This window comes from Odontesthes bonariensis, chromosome 5, assembly GCF_027942865.1.
Source record: "Odontesthes bonariensis isolate fOdoBon6 chromosome 5, fOdoBon6.hap1, whole genome shotgun sequence".
In the NCBI taxonomy this organism is placed as follows: domain Eukaryota; kingdom Metazoa; phylum Chordata; class Actinopteri; order Atheriniformes; family Atherinopsidae; genus Odontesthes; species Odontesthes bonariensis.
The window spans coordinates 19,244,957-19,257,716 of record NC_134510.1 but is presented as its reverse complement, the minus strand read 5'-3'; the positions used below and the strand labels follow the sequence as shown (position 1 = coordinate 19,257,716).

The window sequence follows — 12,760 nt, the reverse complement described above, 5'->3', positions numbered from 1 at the left end:
AGGTTAAAGATGATCAAATATTAAGCTCGTTGCACACACAGAGACTGCAATGTTGTCACACATGTAACAACAGGTTGTAAATAAAAAATACAACCCAATGATCTAATAATGCATTTAAGAGTTGAGCTGCACCACTCTGGTTTTACTTGTGCTCTGCCTGCATGTAACTGTGTTTGTGGACTCCTCTCTTTAATTAGCTGATTGTTTCTTCCTCTGAACTTGTTTGCCAAGTCTAAATGTCCTCTTGCAACAAACCTGTCTTTTGGTTCTGTTACTGTTAGCAAAGGCAGTCCATTTGAAAAATTACTTGGAAATAACCGATATTGTAAAAGATGGCAAAATATTCGTATACATAGGTATTATTATAAAGTATCTACAGTGTTGTACACATCTGGAAGATGTAAAGAGCACACAATACTGAATACAGATAGAACACCGTTGTTAGAGAGTACAGAAAACAGAGAACTGTAGATCACGATGAAAACATTAGAGCATATCAGAGCCTGCATTATACCTCTGTCCTCCAGGGGGTTGTTGGCAAGATTAATGGTGGCGAGTCCTGAGCTGGGGTTGTGGGCCAGAGCAGCAGCAAGCTTCTGTGCAAAATCCCTGTAAGGGTGTATCAATTATATGTTTACAGCCAATATGCAACACATGTAGAGCCCAACAAGATGCTTTAACAACATAAACATTTCACCCTGGCCTCAGATGGACGGAAAAGCTGAATGTACCTGCAGTTAAACGTTACATTAGGAGTAGCAAAGATAGGTCCTAAACCTTTAAACATTGTATCAATTTTGGTATGAAATCAAAATAGTATTAAATAAATATGTTCAGTGTCATACTACTTAAATCTTACTAAATCAGAAATTTGCCTCAGATAATGTCTGGAAAGACAACAGTCTAGAGATTTCAAATTGAACTTTTATATAGTTTGGAAACTAATGAAACACAGAATGGAAAATAAAATGTATGCAAGTTTAGGCTGTTACAATGAGTCAAGTTTAAAGAAATAATCTCAGCACTTCCCATGACTCGAGGTTAGACCCATCCTGGCTATGAAACACACATATTTTTCAGACATAGAACCTCAAGTTTGCCACATTTCTGCTGAAACTTTGTCACCTCAAGGCCAAAAAAGAAATGTTCACACTGGTCCCATAATTCTACTTATTGTATTAACGCACTGATTACCTGCAAAAATAAACTAAAGCTGATGGTTCTTTCATGTTCATGCTGGAGGAGTCATGAAAGCAGTTTGCATTATCTTACGTTTTGAGTCCTGCATTGTCCAGAACCAACTCCTCCAGTCGACTGGATCGAGACACCACCCGAAGGATCTGGTCACACACATCTGCAGACTAAAGACAGACATTTATTCATTAAAATGCTTTTGTTTGGCCTATTTAATCCAAAGCACAAAAGATGAATTAATCGAATCATGTAGCTCTGAAAAACTTATTCAGAGCAGCAAAACTTCAGACTGAAACATTCAAGGTCACAGGAATAACGCAGGAATTTACAATCATTCTGCATTCCTATGCAAATGGACCTGCTGTGCTTTAAAACTGTGCCACTGAATGCAAAGAAAGATTTTTAAAAAAAAGAAGCATACAAGTGAATTCCCTGTTTTCCACCTAAATACTATTCATGTGTGACTCAGTGAGACTGGGGAGAGCAGACTTTGCACTTTAGAAGGAGAAAGTTGTCTCGCTTCTGTGATTTCAACCCCACAGGAGATGCAGCCGGGGGAGCTTAAGCACTCATATTTAGACAAAAATTAAAAATTAAACAGCTGAATGCCCTCCCTAGATGTTAACTGACCCAGTTCACTTTGTGCTGCGTCATCCTCAAACATGAACAGTAGACATCAAAACACATTTAGATTGTTACAGTTTTACAGTCAGTCCTTATCATCTGTAGTGACTCATAACACAAACAGTTTCCATAATGATAACAGACCTTTAGACGAACATTGTGTCGTTATAATTCTTGGTAAATGATATTACAGCAACAAGGCCTGCTTCTGTAAGCCAGCAGCCACAGTGTTGCCAAAACAGTAGAAGCATTGTCCCACACTTATCTGCAGTGAGGAGGAGAGAAAGAAGGGAGTAATGGAGAAAGTGATAATGGAAAGAGAGAGAGACAATGACAGGAAGAAACAGAAAAAAAGGGGACTATTGTTCACATGATTACGCTGCCTAACTATGAGTATTAAAGAAGAGGAATAAGAAGGATGGAGTGCAGCCGGGGATGACACATAGCAAAGAGAAAACATGGAAGATATGAGGGTAGTGAAGGGAGAAACGGAGTAAAACGGCAGAAAAAGGAAGAGCTCGGCTGAGGGGCACAAAAAAAAGCGCACAAAGAACTCTATTTTCCACAGCAGTCACAGTAACACTGTTGGAGACAGCACAGTGACACTGTCAGCATGTGCATTGTACCATTTACCACTCATTAAATAACAGCCTTGTCATGCTGTGCTGTTCTGATCCAACATGCTGATGTGACATCACACATTTTAACACATGTAAGCGTGCACATGTGCTGTGTGATCATGAGGTAATCGGAGGGCTAGTCCTCTTATCGCTGCAGTCCCCTCGTCTTCTCGCCCTTCCCCATTTTTGGCTCAGCATCTTGATTAGAGCACAAGACAAACAGCCTGATTGAACTGAGGACGAGCAGCATTATCCCTCGCTGTGATAGCCTGCTGTGTGTGTGTGTGTGTGTGTATATCACTGTGTGTGTTATATTATGCTGCAATGAGACTGGCCTTATCCTTTACATAGATGTTGTTAGACTGTAATCTAAGGGCTTGAAGCCTGTGGATTTAGTGCTAAACATGTCCTTATTAGCCACATTTTATATCCTGTTCGCGCTCCGCACAGTGTTTCTTTTTAGATATTCCAAATCTAACATATAAGATTTTTAACCGCACAGATGCAAGATTTCATGCAGTGGGACTGCGTTGTTCTCGGGTCCAACTTTTGAAAGCCTACTGCTTTATTTCTGACTTATTTCCCAGCTTTGAAATTTATACTTCGTTTTCTTTGTGTCTATCATTCAGGCTTCATTGTTTAAATCTGATCTGCCTTTCCTGATACCTTCTGACTCGTTTCCCTTTCACTCTGTCCACTGACCTCACAGTTTGCCTCACTGCTCTGTCATCACTTTCTCTCCCTGCCCTTGTACTTTACTTTCAGACTTGCTTTTGTTTCCACTGGCACACAGTTCAGATACAATTCTAACTGTTGCTCCACAGAACATCCATGCAACTTTTATTTGTCCGTTTAAAAAAAAAAAAAAAAAAAAAAAAACAGCTGTAAAAAGTACAAACACAGCTATACAAAGTACAACTGTACTGAAACACACACTCAAATTGCACAAACAGGCTTAGGGTCCTAAACTTTACAAGAAAAGACACACAGAGGACATAAAGCTTCACATGTGCCTGCAAGAGTATTTCTGTCTAAATCTGGACGTGGCATGGTGAGGGGCTGGTGTTTTACATTTTAATACAAAAAGAATTGTCTGTGACAGAGGACTGAGGTAATTGTTTGGACTGAGGAAGCTGAGTGTGATAATTGGTGAGACTGAGCGAAGTCTTGAGATGCAGAGCTGGTAACGGAGCGCTGCAGGGGGGGCAAGAGCTCGAGACATTGAGCCCCTTTGTCTCCTTTGGATTAGGAGTCTTATCACACAAAAACATTGGACTGATCCTCAGTCAAAAGACTGGAGGGGGAGATTGAGAAAACAAAGGGGCAAAATATTCTGTCAAGGCAGATAGATTCTGCCATACACATGGTCCGCTAAAGGTGGAAGATGCCTGCTCTACAGTAAAGTCACACAGAGAAGGGAAACATGGTGTGTCAATAAACACCAAAGAGAGAGAATGAAATAACATGTATATGATAATAAAACTATAGACCAGTGGATTTTTTTTTCTTCTTTTTTTTTTTTTTTTTTTTTACAAACTTGGAACAAGATCCAACCAAGTTATAAGCACTGACTCGAATACAATCTTCCGCTCTGTTTCAGAAGTATTACCACGTGATAAACTACTCATTCAACTGTTTCTAGTTTTAACAGTTTTTAACCATTATAACAAAGTTGTCCTAAGTATAGCCATGTCAGCCCAGCATTTTCTGGTCAGAGTGTGTCCAATATTTTGGGTTAAGGCCAAATATCAGGGAAAATAATGGCATTCCTAATCGGTTGGTGGTTGTGATCTCTTGTGAAATAGAAGGGGTTTGTGCAGAGACGAAGACAGAAGGTCCTTAACTGTCTTTATTTTTTCTCTTTAAAAATCAGAACCCAATCAGGAATGGATTTTTGGGAATTAAAAACATATTTAAAAAAATGTTGCCACCTCAGCTGCTATTCTTTGTAAGCTATTTGACAATACAATTTTAGGTAATCAGAAAATGTTTCAATATCCCATCAGGGCTTCAAATCATACAACACTTAAAATATGGATCTGTGTGTGATACACTGATTTTGGCCAGTGATTCTTGTCCTGCATAGTTTTCTATGCAGGAAATGCATACAAATACTAGTTACTTTTTCCCTGCAAAACTATGAATTGTTAATATGAATAGGGAAGACAAAATATTCAATACTTAAATCTGAGAAATACTGACCAGTTTGTAATCCTTGGTAGACAGCTTGGTGAACCACTGGTTAAACTCCAGTACTGCTATTATAGCTACCAGATCCCTGAGGACACAGGGAGGAGGGGGAAGGTTAGAGTTGCCATTGAGCATTTTTGATACCACCTCGGACAAGGTGATGACTTCAGGTAATGACTTTAGCATGTTAACATAAAATAAATCAAGCAGCATCTACATCAAATCATTTGTTGGGTGCCATGTGAATTCAACTCTGTACAGTTTACATTCTAACACTTTGTCGCGGTGTTCTGCTGATAAAAAATAAAATAAAAATGACTGCCAACACCCACCTATTCTCCAAATGACTGAAGTCCTGCAGGTTGAGCTCTCTTGTGTCTTGTGTCAGATAGATGGTGTCAACATCCTGGAGAGGATGTGATTAATTATACATACAGTGTTGTGGTTATCCTATTCATCAAAAGACTTTATGCAGTTTTATGGATCCAGCCAGGATCCGCTGTGCAACAGCATCAAAGAACAGACACATGACATGCTTACCCACTGCACCTCCTCTCTGTAAGGCAGCCCCAACCAGTCACACACACATCTGTACATCTGAGAAAATCCACCTATACATGTAGACAATTACAAAGAGGAAGAGAAATTAAAAAACAAAGATTAATAGAGGATGGACTGAATGACTCAATGAGAAATTACATTTAATCTGAGCATATGAAACTGAAGTATCAGCAATGGTAGCTAATGTACTAATCTTGCATGAACACACACACACACGCACACACACACACACACACACACACACACACACACACACACATCTCCAGCATCAGGATGAAGAGGCACACAGTAATCTAAAGTGCCAGGCTCCTACCACAGGGTCCAGGTTCAGCAGGTTTGTTGTTCTCCCAAAGAGTCTGCAGTGAGGTCAGCCTGTCGAGAGGCTCCATCGTAAGCTTCTTCATCCCTTTACTGAGAAAAGAAAACAGTTGGAAACCGCCTTGATGCCCCGTTTCTGTATTGTACTTGGGGAAGATTTAAAAGAAAATATCCTAGATTCCCTTTGAAAGAGGTTGGAACAACTGAACTACTTTTGCAAAAGTCTCAAGGCAACTGTTTAGTTGTGTGCTGCAAGGCTCTTCAGTTATTAGAAATAGAAACAACTCTGTTTATTCTAATAATACAAAACAATATCTAATAGTTAGAATTATTGAGCACTATCAGCATTAATCAAGTGTGACATTAAAAAAAAGAAGAAAAAAAACTTTAGCCTTTGTTTAAGGTTAGAGAAATTTATGGCTTGACATCCGTGAGCATTACTGCAGTAATATTCATACTTCATTGTCTGAGCAAATATATAATGAGTGACTCACTGTGCTGCCAATCACGTGTATCTTCAGAGAGGGAATTTTCCTTTTTTATATTTGTATATGACAGACAGTGTGTTTAGCTGTGTAAAGTAACCTGTGACTTAGAGATCGAGTCAAAAGAGTGTATGTGTGTAACAAAGATTAAAAACGTGAATCCTCATAATGGATGAACTGAATCTCTATAAACATTAATGATAGATCTAAACCTCAATGAACTCCAGAGAGACTACAATACGATACACACAAATACAAACGGATTAAACTTACCTTGGTGGGAGACCAGGACATATCCTCAGCAAACAGTTTCCTATGTGAGCCACCACGTCATTTACCTCCTCTGTGGATGGCAGCTTCAGAGAGAAGGAGCCACGCTCATACTCTATGAATAGCTAAAAGGAAACAAACATTAAGTGATCCATGCAACTGTCAGTGGATCAAGCCTACGTCTGTGTGAGCAACTCTTTTAGCCAAAAGAAAGTTAGATGTTTTCATCATTTGTGCTCATTTGGTCTGATTTTAAACAATAAATTGTAAATAAATTATTTCAACACATTTGCCACATCGGCAAAGCAAACACATGCTTTTGGAGTATTTTGTACATTTAGTAAAAACTAACTCTTAACTTAACTATTCAGACCCTTTACTCAGTACTTTGTTATAGTACCTTTGGCAACAATGTCGGCCTCAAGTCTTTTTTAGAATGATCCCACAAGCTCGCCGCATAGCCTGGTATCTTAAACACTCTGGGAAAGGTTTTCCAGCAATTTTCTATATTTCTCAGCATTTATCCTTCCCAATATCCTGACTATTCTTTTAGACCCAGTCACTAAAAACAAGGGCTAAAATTCTGCATGATGATGCCCACATCGTCGTGCTTGACTGTACAGATACCACTAATGATGTGTCACCTAGTTTTATCTTGTTAGTGACCATTTCTTGTGGTGCATTTTCTTTTTTAAATCGGAAGAAGTGTAAACAGCAACTGGTGGATTTTATGGCAAAGACAACGCTATTACCATTCCCATATAAAAAAAACAAAAAACAACTCAATATCTGGCAAACAGCCTCCATCTAGTTTGACACCATTTGAGCACCAACCATCAACACTGATGACTGTGATCAGTCTTAAATACAGTCTTAAGGACACGTCTTAAGTATTAAATTAATAAATAAATAAAGTAAAAATAAATAAATATATCTAATCAAAACAAAATAACATTAACCAAGACTAGCTCAACGTGTCAGAGTTAAAAATAATTATGCAAATACCAATTTAAAGTGACATGTGCTTCCTGTGTGAGCCAAAATTAACATAATCCAAGCAGATCCACAGCAGACCTTCAGTAAAGATATTAAGAGGACAGCGGTTCATCTGGAACAGAAAATCATATTCTGTATGCAGATTCTGCTGACTTGCGGCTTGCTAGCTAGCTCTGGTCAAAAAGCCATCACGAGATTGCCCTAAATGGTTTTTGGTGGATCTTGTATTCAAGACATTTCTCTGAAATTTTTTTAATATGTCCATCGTCTCTACTTCTCAATAAAGAACTTGTAGCGACATTAGACATGGGCTTCAAAGTAGAGATGTTTGATTGGAATACACATTTGAGCAAACATCCATCCAGTTTTGCTTATCCTTTGACTGGATGCTACAGGACTTCAGTTTGGAGCTTTTAAGTATACCCATGAGCCAAAACATTACATGCAATCATAAATAATGCAAAGAATTTTCATTATCTCATTAAAATAGCAGCTACGCCAGTTGGGGACATATAAGATCGTAATCAAAAAGCCTTTTTTTTTTTTTTTTAAATAGTCAGCATGAGGGCTCAAGATTATGCTGGAACATCTCTAAAATGGAAATTTAGAAAGTAGTTTAATAATAAGAAACCAACAATAAACTAGCAACACTTGGTCTCTGGGGACAAGTCACTGGAACAAGTCTAATATGTGGCAGCTCCAACTTCAACACAGCACCTTAAGACTTGATACCTTCAGTCTCGAGCTATTAAAAAAAAAAAAACTAAATAAAACACTCAGCATAACAGAAAAGGGGTTGTTATGTTAAATCTGACAGTTTTCAATGTTTGGAAAGCTTACAAATGTCAAACCCTCAGCCACACATTACAATCTATTCTCTTAGCAAGAACAGGAATATTTGTATATCCGAAAATGTATACCCATCACGTTAACATGCTCTGCTTGTACGCTGAGTGTCTGAGAGTACGCTTGTGTACCTGTGTTGGCTTGTGGCAAGCAATTCCCTGGATCTCCAGATAATTGAAGGAGTGTTCCACCTAAAAAAAAAAGAAGGAGCACACAAGATACATCAAAATCTATTCAGCCAGACAAATCAATGGTCTCCTAATATGGAATAGGAACAGTCAAGGACATATCAAAGGACTGTTTGAACTGCTGCTTATTATAGGACAAGAGGGGATGATGCATAACTGTCTTGTAGAGTCAAAGGAACGCATGACTGTCCATAATTAACAGTTTGGTTTCTCTCTCATGGCAGTTACACATTTGCTTAGTTTTTCTACAGCTACAACAGACACATGTTTAAGCACAAACAAAGACTGCTGTACCAGCTGCAGCGACTTTTTTTTTTTTTTTTCCCCACTTCCCTGTTTTAGAATTTCATTTTCATCAGCTGACTTTAGGTAAAATGCAACCATATAACACAGACACTACTTTAGACACCCAAAGTTTCTTATCCCTTCTCACTTTCACGGTTTACAGTTCGCTTTGCAAAGTGTTAGAACTCAGCATAAATATATTAGCATTTTGAAATAAGATGCACATGCACGCAAACTAAAAAAGGCCTCATTTGTATGTAGGAGATCAGGGGGCTCGCATCTTCAGGCCGAAGACAAACAGAGCAGTCTTTTCATATCTTCATATCTGTTTCACGAGGGCATTTTAGGACAAAGAAAACAAGGGAAAGCCGTGGCTCTTCTTCTCACGCTTTAAAAGGAAACCAAAAAAAAAAGGGGGAAAAAAAATAGGTTTTTTAATGCTAGATGGGAATCCTATCCATAAAAAATGGCAACTACACAATGAGTATAGTTTTCCTTATTGCTCCCAGAGAAACACGTACAGTGGAGTGCCTGAGGGCAGGACGGGCAGCAAGGCCAGACAACTCCAGGTGGGAGCAGGTTTCCTGGGGCTTGGCTCAGAGATGAGAGGGAGAAGAGGATAAGCATAAGTCTGTCTGCTGTCTGACTGCAGTGTACACTCCGTGTGTGTGTGTGTGTGTACACGGTTTTACAGTAATGCTTGTGGATACTTACTCCACAATATATACACAGTAAGAATTCATTCTTTTACACATGGAGCAGAACAGATTCTTTTCACTCAATATTTCAACTATGAAAAATGATCAAAAAGAAATTACTCCGAAAGGTATTGACATAAAAGAGGAAATCAAAGCTCAGTTAATGACTTGTTGCAGTGATTAAACAAAGAGATGCACACAATTAGGTGTCAAAGACAAAGAAAAACAGGGTGAGGCAGATCTAGGAAAGTATAAAGTGCTGTAAAAGTCAAAATAAAGTAATCGTCTTCTTTTTAGAGAGAAAACTTTGATTTTACCATCTATAAAACTAATAAAAATACGCTTGCTTTTTTTTGCAGCTTGGATTTTTCCTGCTCAAATTTTTTTGGCTTGACCAGAATGTTAAGGTGGTACATTCAAATTGACTTTAACTAACTTCATGTACACGTTACAATGGTGGACCAAAATTAAACAATCGTATCAAAATCCAATGTCCAACTTGACAAGGGTCAATCGTATTCATTTAACTGTGCCTTCAAATGATATGGCAACATTTTGAAATTATTGAAGTGGATGTGGTGATAAATAATGGTTAAGGAGCCATGCTGGGAAGTGTACGGAGGAACCAAATGCTGTTCACTGATGGTTCAACCATTCGTTCAGTCTCCATCTGTCACTTTAACTGCTCATCCTCCTCTCTTTTTGTTGTATTTTCATGTTTTTTGTTGCCATGCATGCAAGGTGGACTGATGTAAGCTGAATGATTGTAAGAGATAAAATAGAATACTTTTAGTGAGAGATAATCTAGAAACATATGGGGATTTTTTTTCATGTTGAGATTGAAGCATGTTACATGTTGGGTCTTAAGGTTTTGAGAGATCCATGCGATTTTATTTGTTACAGACATTTAAGACATGAAACGGGCAAAAATTATATAAAAAAAAAAACAAGAGAAGACATTAGTGCAGCATCAAGAGACAAAAATAAACAGAGACCAGAGGCAAGAAAAAGTATATGAATGAATTTGTGTGTTAGAGAGAGCATGTGTGCGGGGGAGACACCAACGGAGTTAGACCCTGCAGCTTCTCAAGAGAAGCCAAAGCATCAGTCTGACGGACACACACGAAAACCCACTGAGAGGGGCATAAAAGAGCTAAAGGGAGATTTCAGCTGTAAATAAAAAGCACAATGTTTTACTGCGAGTTTCCATCAACTACAGTACAATACCTCAATACTCAAGCTTTGGTCTCCTTTTATATTAGAATGGTATACAGAAGATATAGTGGACGATAACTCTGCCAGACCTCATTTAATCCATATGCAACTGAGCCCCAAACTGCAAACTGCAGTCTAGAAGCTAATCCTCATATACAGTCGATTAATCTCCACTGTAATTTAGATTACAAATCATAAAATGTATATACAAGAAGAAATACATTAACAGTCAGATTTTTCATGGCTGTTGGAAGATTTCATCTTTAAGAATAATACATAAAGAATCCAGCCAGACAATGGCAATGTGGAAATCTGAGCAAAAAAGGAATAGTTAATGATGAGGACTTATCCACAAAGTGGAGAGTTGTTGTGCTTCCCATAATTACAGTATTGTCAGTTGGCTAATGTCTAAGCTGAATTTGTTTTTCCCACTGCCTGCACAAAACAAGCCATTTAAATCCGGCTGCTTGAATTTGAGATAGATATTCTTCAGTGTGGCCTCACATTGTGCTGACTGAATGATTAAACAATAATGAATATATAAAAACTGCACAGGGTCCCTACTGGAATGTGAGTCTGATAAACTGCTTCTTTTGACATGAAAATCACATCACATTAGGCCACTGGTTGTCACCGCTGACTTCTGACATGTTGGCGAGTGTGGGAGGAAAACAGGGAGGAAGGGCAAAAGACAAGGATGGATATGCCTGGACTGTTGAGAGATAGACTGAGATATACTGTAGACAGGGGTTGTAAAGATGGTTTAGAGCTTCATCAGGAGGTAAACAGATATCAGAACCTATGGCACTGGAAATTTATGACATCATGTTAATCAATGTCTAACTGTTGTTTATAGCCCTTCTACCTCAAATCAAAATGTAAATCTTTTCATGAAAACTTTAATCATACACTGTCCCTGGAAATCCTCACAGCTATTTGAAGAAAAGCTGTTGCGTATTTGGGAAGAAAACAGTTTGGCGCCATCAGAGTCCAAAAAGTAAAATATCTGACATTTTTGACAATCTGACATATTCTCTATGTTTTATTAAAAACATAATAAGACATTTAACTTGCTAGCCTATATCTAAACAGTTTATAGAAAGTTAATTTGCTTAAAGTGCTAATTTAAGCACCATAAACATCTAAAATAATCTATTGAATTATGAAAATATTAAAGGACAATTGCAGACATTTTTACGCCGGGCCCTTTTAACTTTCAGAGTCCAACTCTAAACAAGGACAATATCTTTGGAACTGGTCAAATATTGAGTGACACCGATAAGACCAGCAACAATGAAATGGCTGTAACATATCCTCTGGTTACATGACTGAACACAAAAGTCGGCCACTGGGCACTGAGATTTTACTAAAAGTACCCTGGATTTCCAAGCAGAATACCTGCCAAATTAAGTAATCATCAACATATTCTTCCACACATGCGAGTTTGTTTACATGTCTGAGGCGTAGCTTCATGTTCAGCCTGTGTTCATACTGCAGAGATAGTTGTACACCAGGTCAATGGGGTAATTCACCACTGCAGGTAGCCGAGGTTCCCTGTGTTGTGTTATCGTAATGCTTAGAGAAAAATGTTCAGCTATATATTAGAACTATACCCAGACACACAATTATGAGTAAAGCCAAAGGGAAGCGACTTCAAGGGATTTATTTAATAATTTATCTATCTAGTCATTCTTTTTTTGTCCATGCAGTGGGGTTGTATGAATTACTCGGGAGTAGTTCTAACCAGCAGCTAACAGCAGTGAGTGCGGTCTGTTTTGGAGAAGCAGGGAGGAATTTGTGACAAATAAACCAAGCTAACTGCTGCGCAACCAGGGACAATAAAGAAGTGCAAATCTCTCCCATCTAAAACAAGTCAAACCTTGAAAATTAGATTTTCAGTTTTGATCGGTTTGAGCAAATCTTCCCTGATTGTCTAAATGAAAAGTGCTCTGGCCAGTGGCTACTGCAAGTAGGACAACAATAAGGACAGCAATACACTCATAAATATTTTCTATACCTGCTTTATTACAACTCAGGAAACCAGAGGTCACAGAGAGAACCCACGCATGCAAAAGAAGAACAGATAAAATGAACCAGGAGCCTTCTTGTTGTTTGGTTAAAAGTTAACATTAAGCTAATGTGCAATGTGAAAGCATCTAGCAGCTGGTGAGAAGGATTATTTCTTCATAAGCTATAGAGTAAAAGGAGAATCCATGCTTTATGGCCAGAAATATGTTCCTCAAATCAATTTAATAGAGATTAATATGCAA

General features: G+C 38.2%; 1 protein-coding gene across 1 annotated transcript in view; it reads right to left on the bottom strand.

Moving 5' to 3' along the window:
* The window catches only part of LOC142379822 (F-actin-uncapping protein LRRC16A-like), a 66,770-nt gene that overhangs the window by 27,795 nt on the left and 26,215 nt on the right, over nt 1–12,760 (bottom strand). Inside the window, exons 4-11 of the mRNA XM_075465120.1 lie at nt 8,236–8,295; nt 6,266–6,387; nt 5,503–5,600; nt 5,169–5,239; nt 4,961–5,034; nt 4,641–4,716; nt 1,273–1,361; nt 515–609 (exon numbers count right to left, since the gene is read on the bottom strand). Of these exons, the coding sequence (XP_075321235.1) occupies nt 515–609; nt 1,273–1,361; nt 4,641–4,716; nt 4,961–5,034; nt 5,169–5,239; nt 5,503–5,600; nt 6,266–6,387; nt 8,236–8,295 (685 nt within the window). The remainder of the gene's footprint in view (nt 1–514; nt 610–1,272; nt 1,362–4,640; nt 4,717–4,960; nt 5,035–5,168; nt 5,240–5,502; nt 5,601–6,265; nt 6,388–8,235; nt 8,296–12,760) is intronic.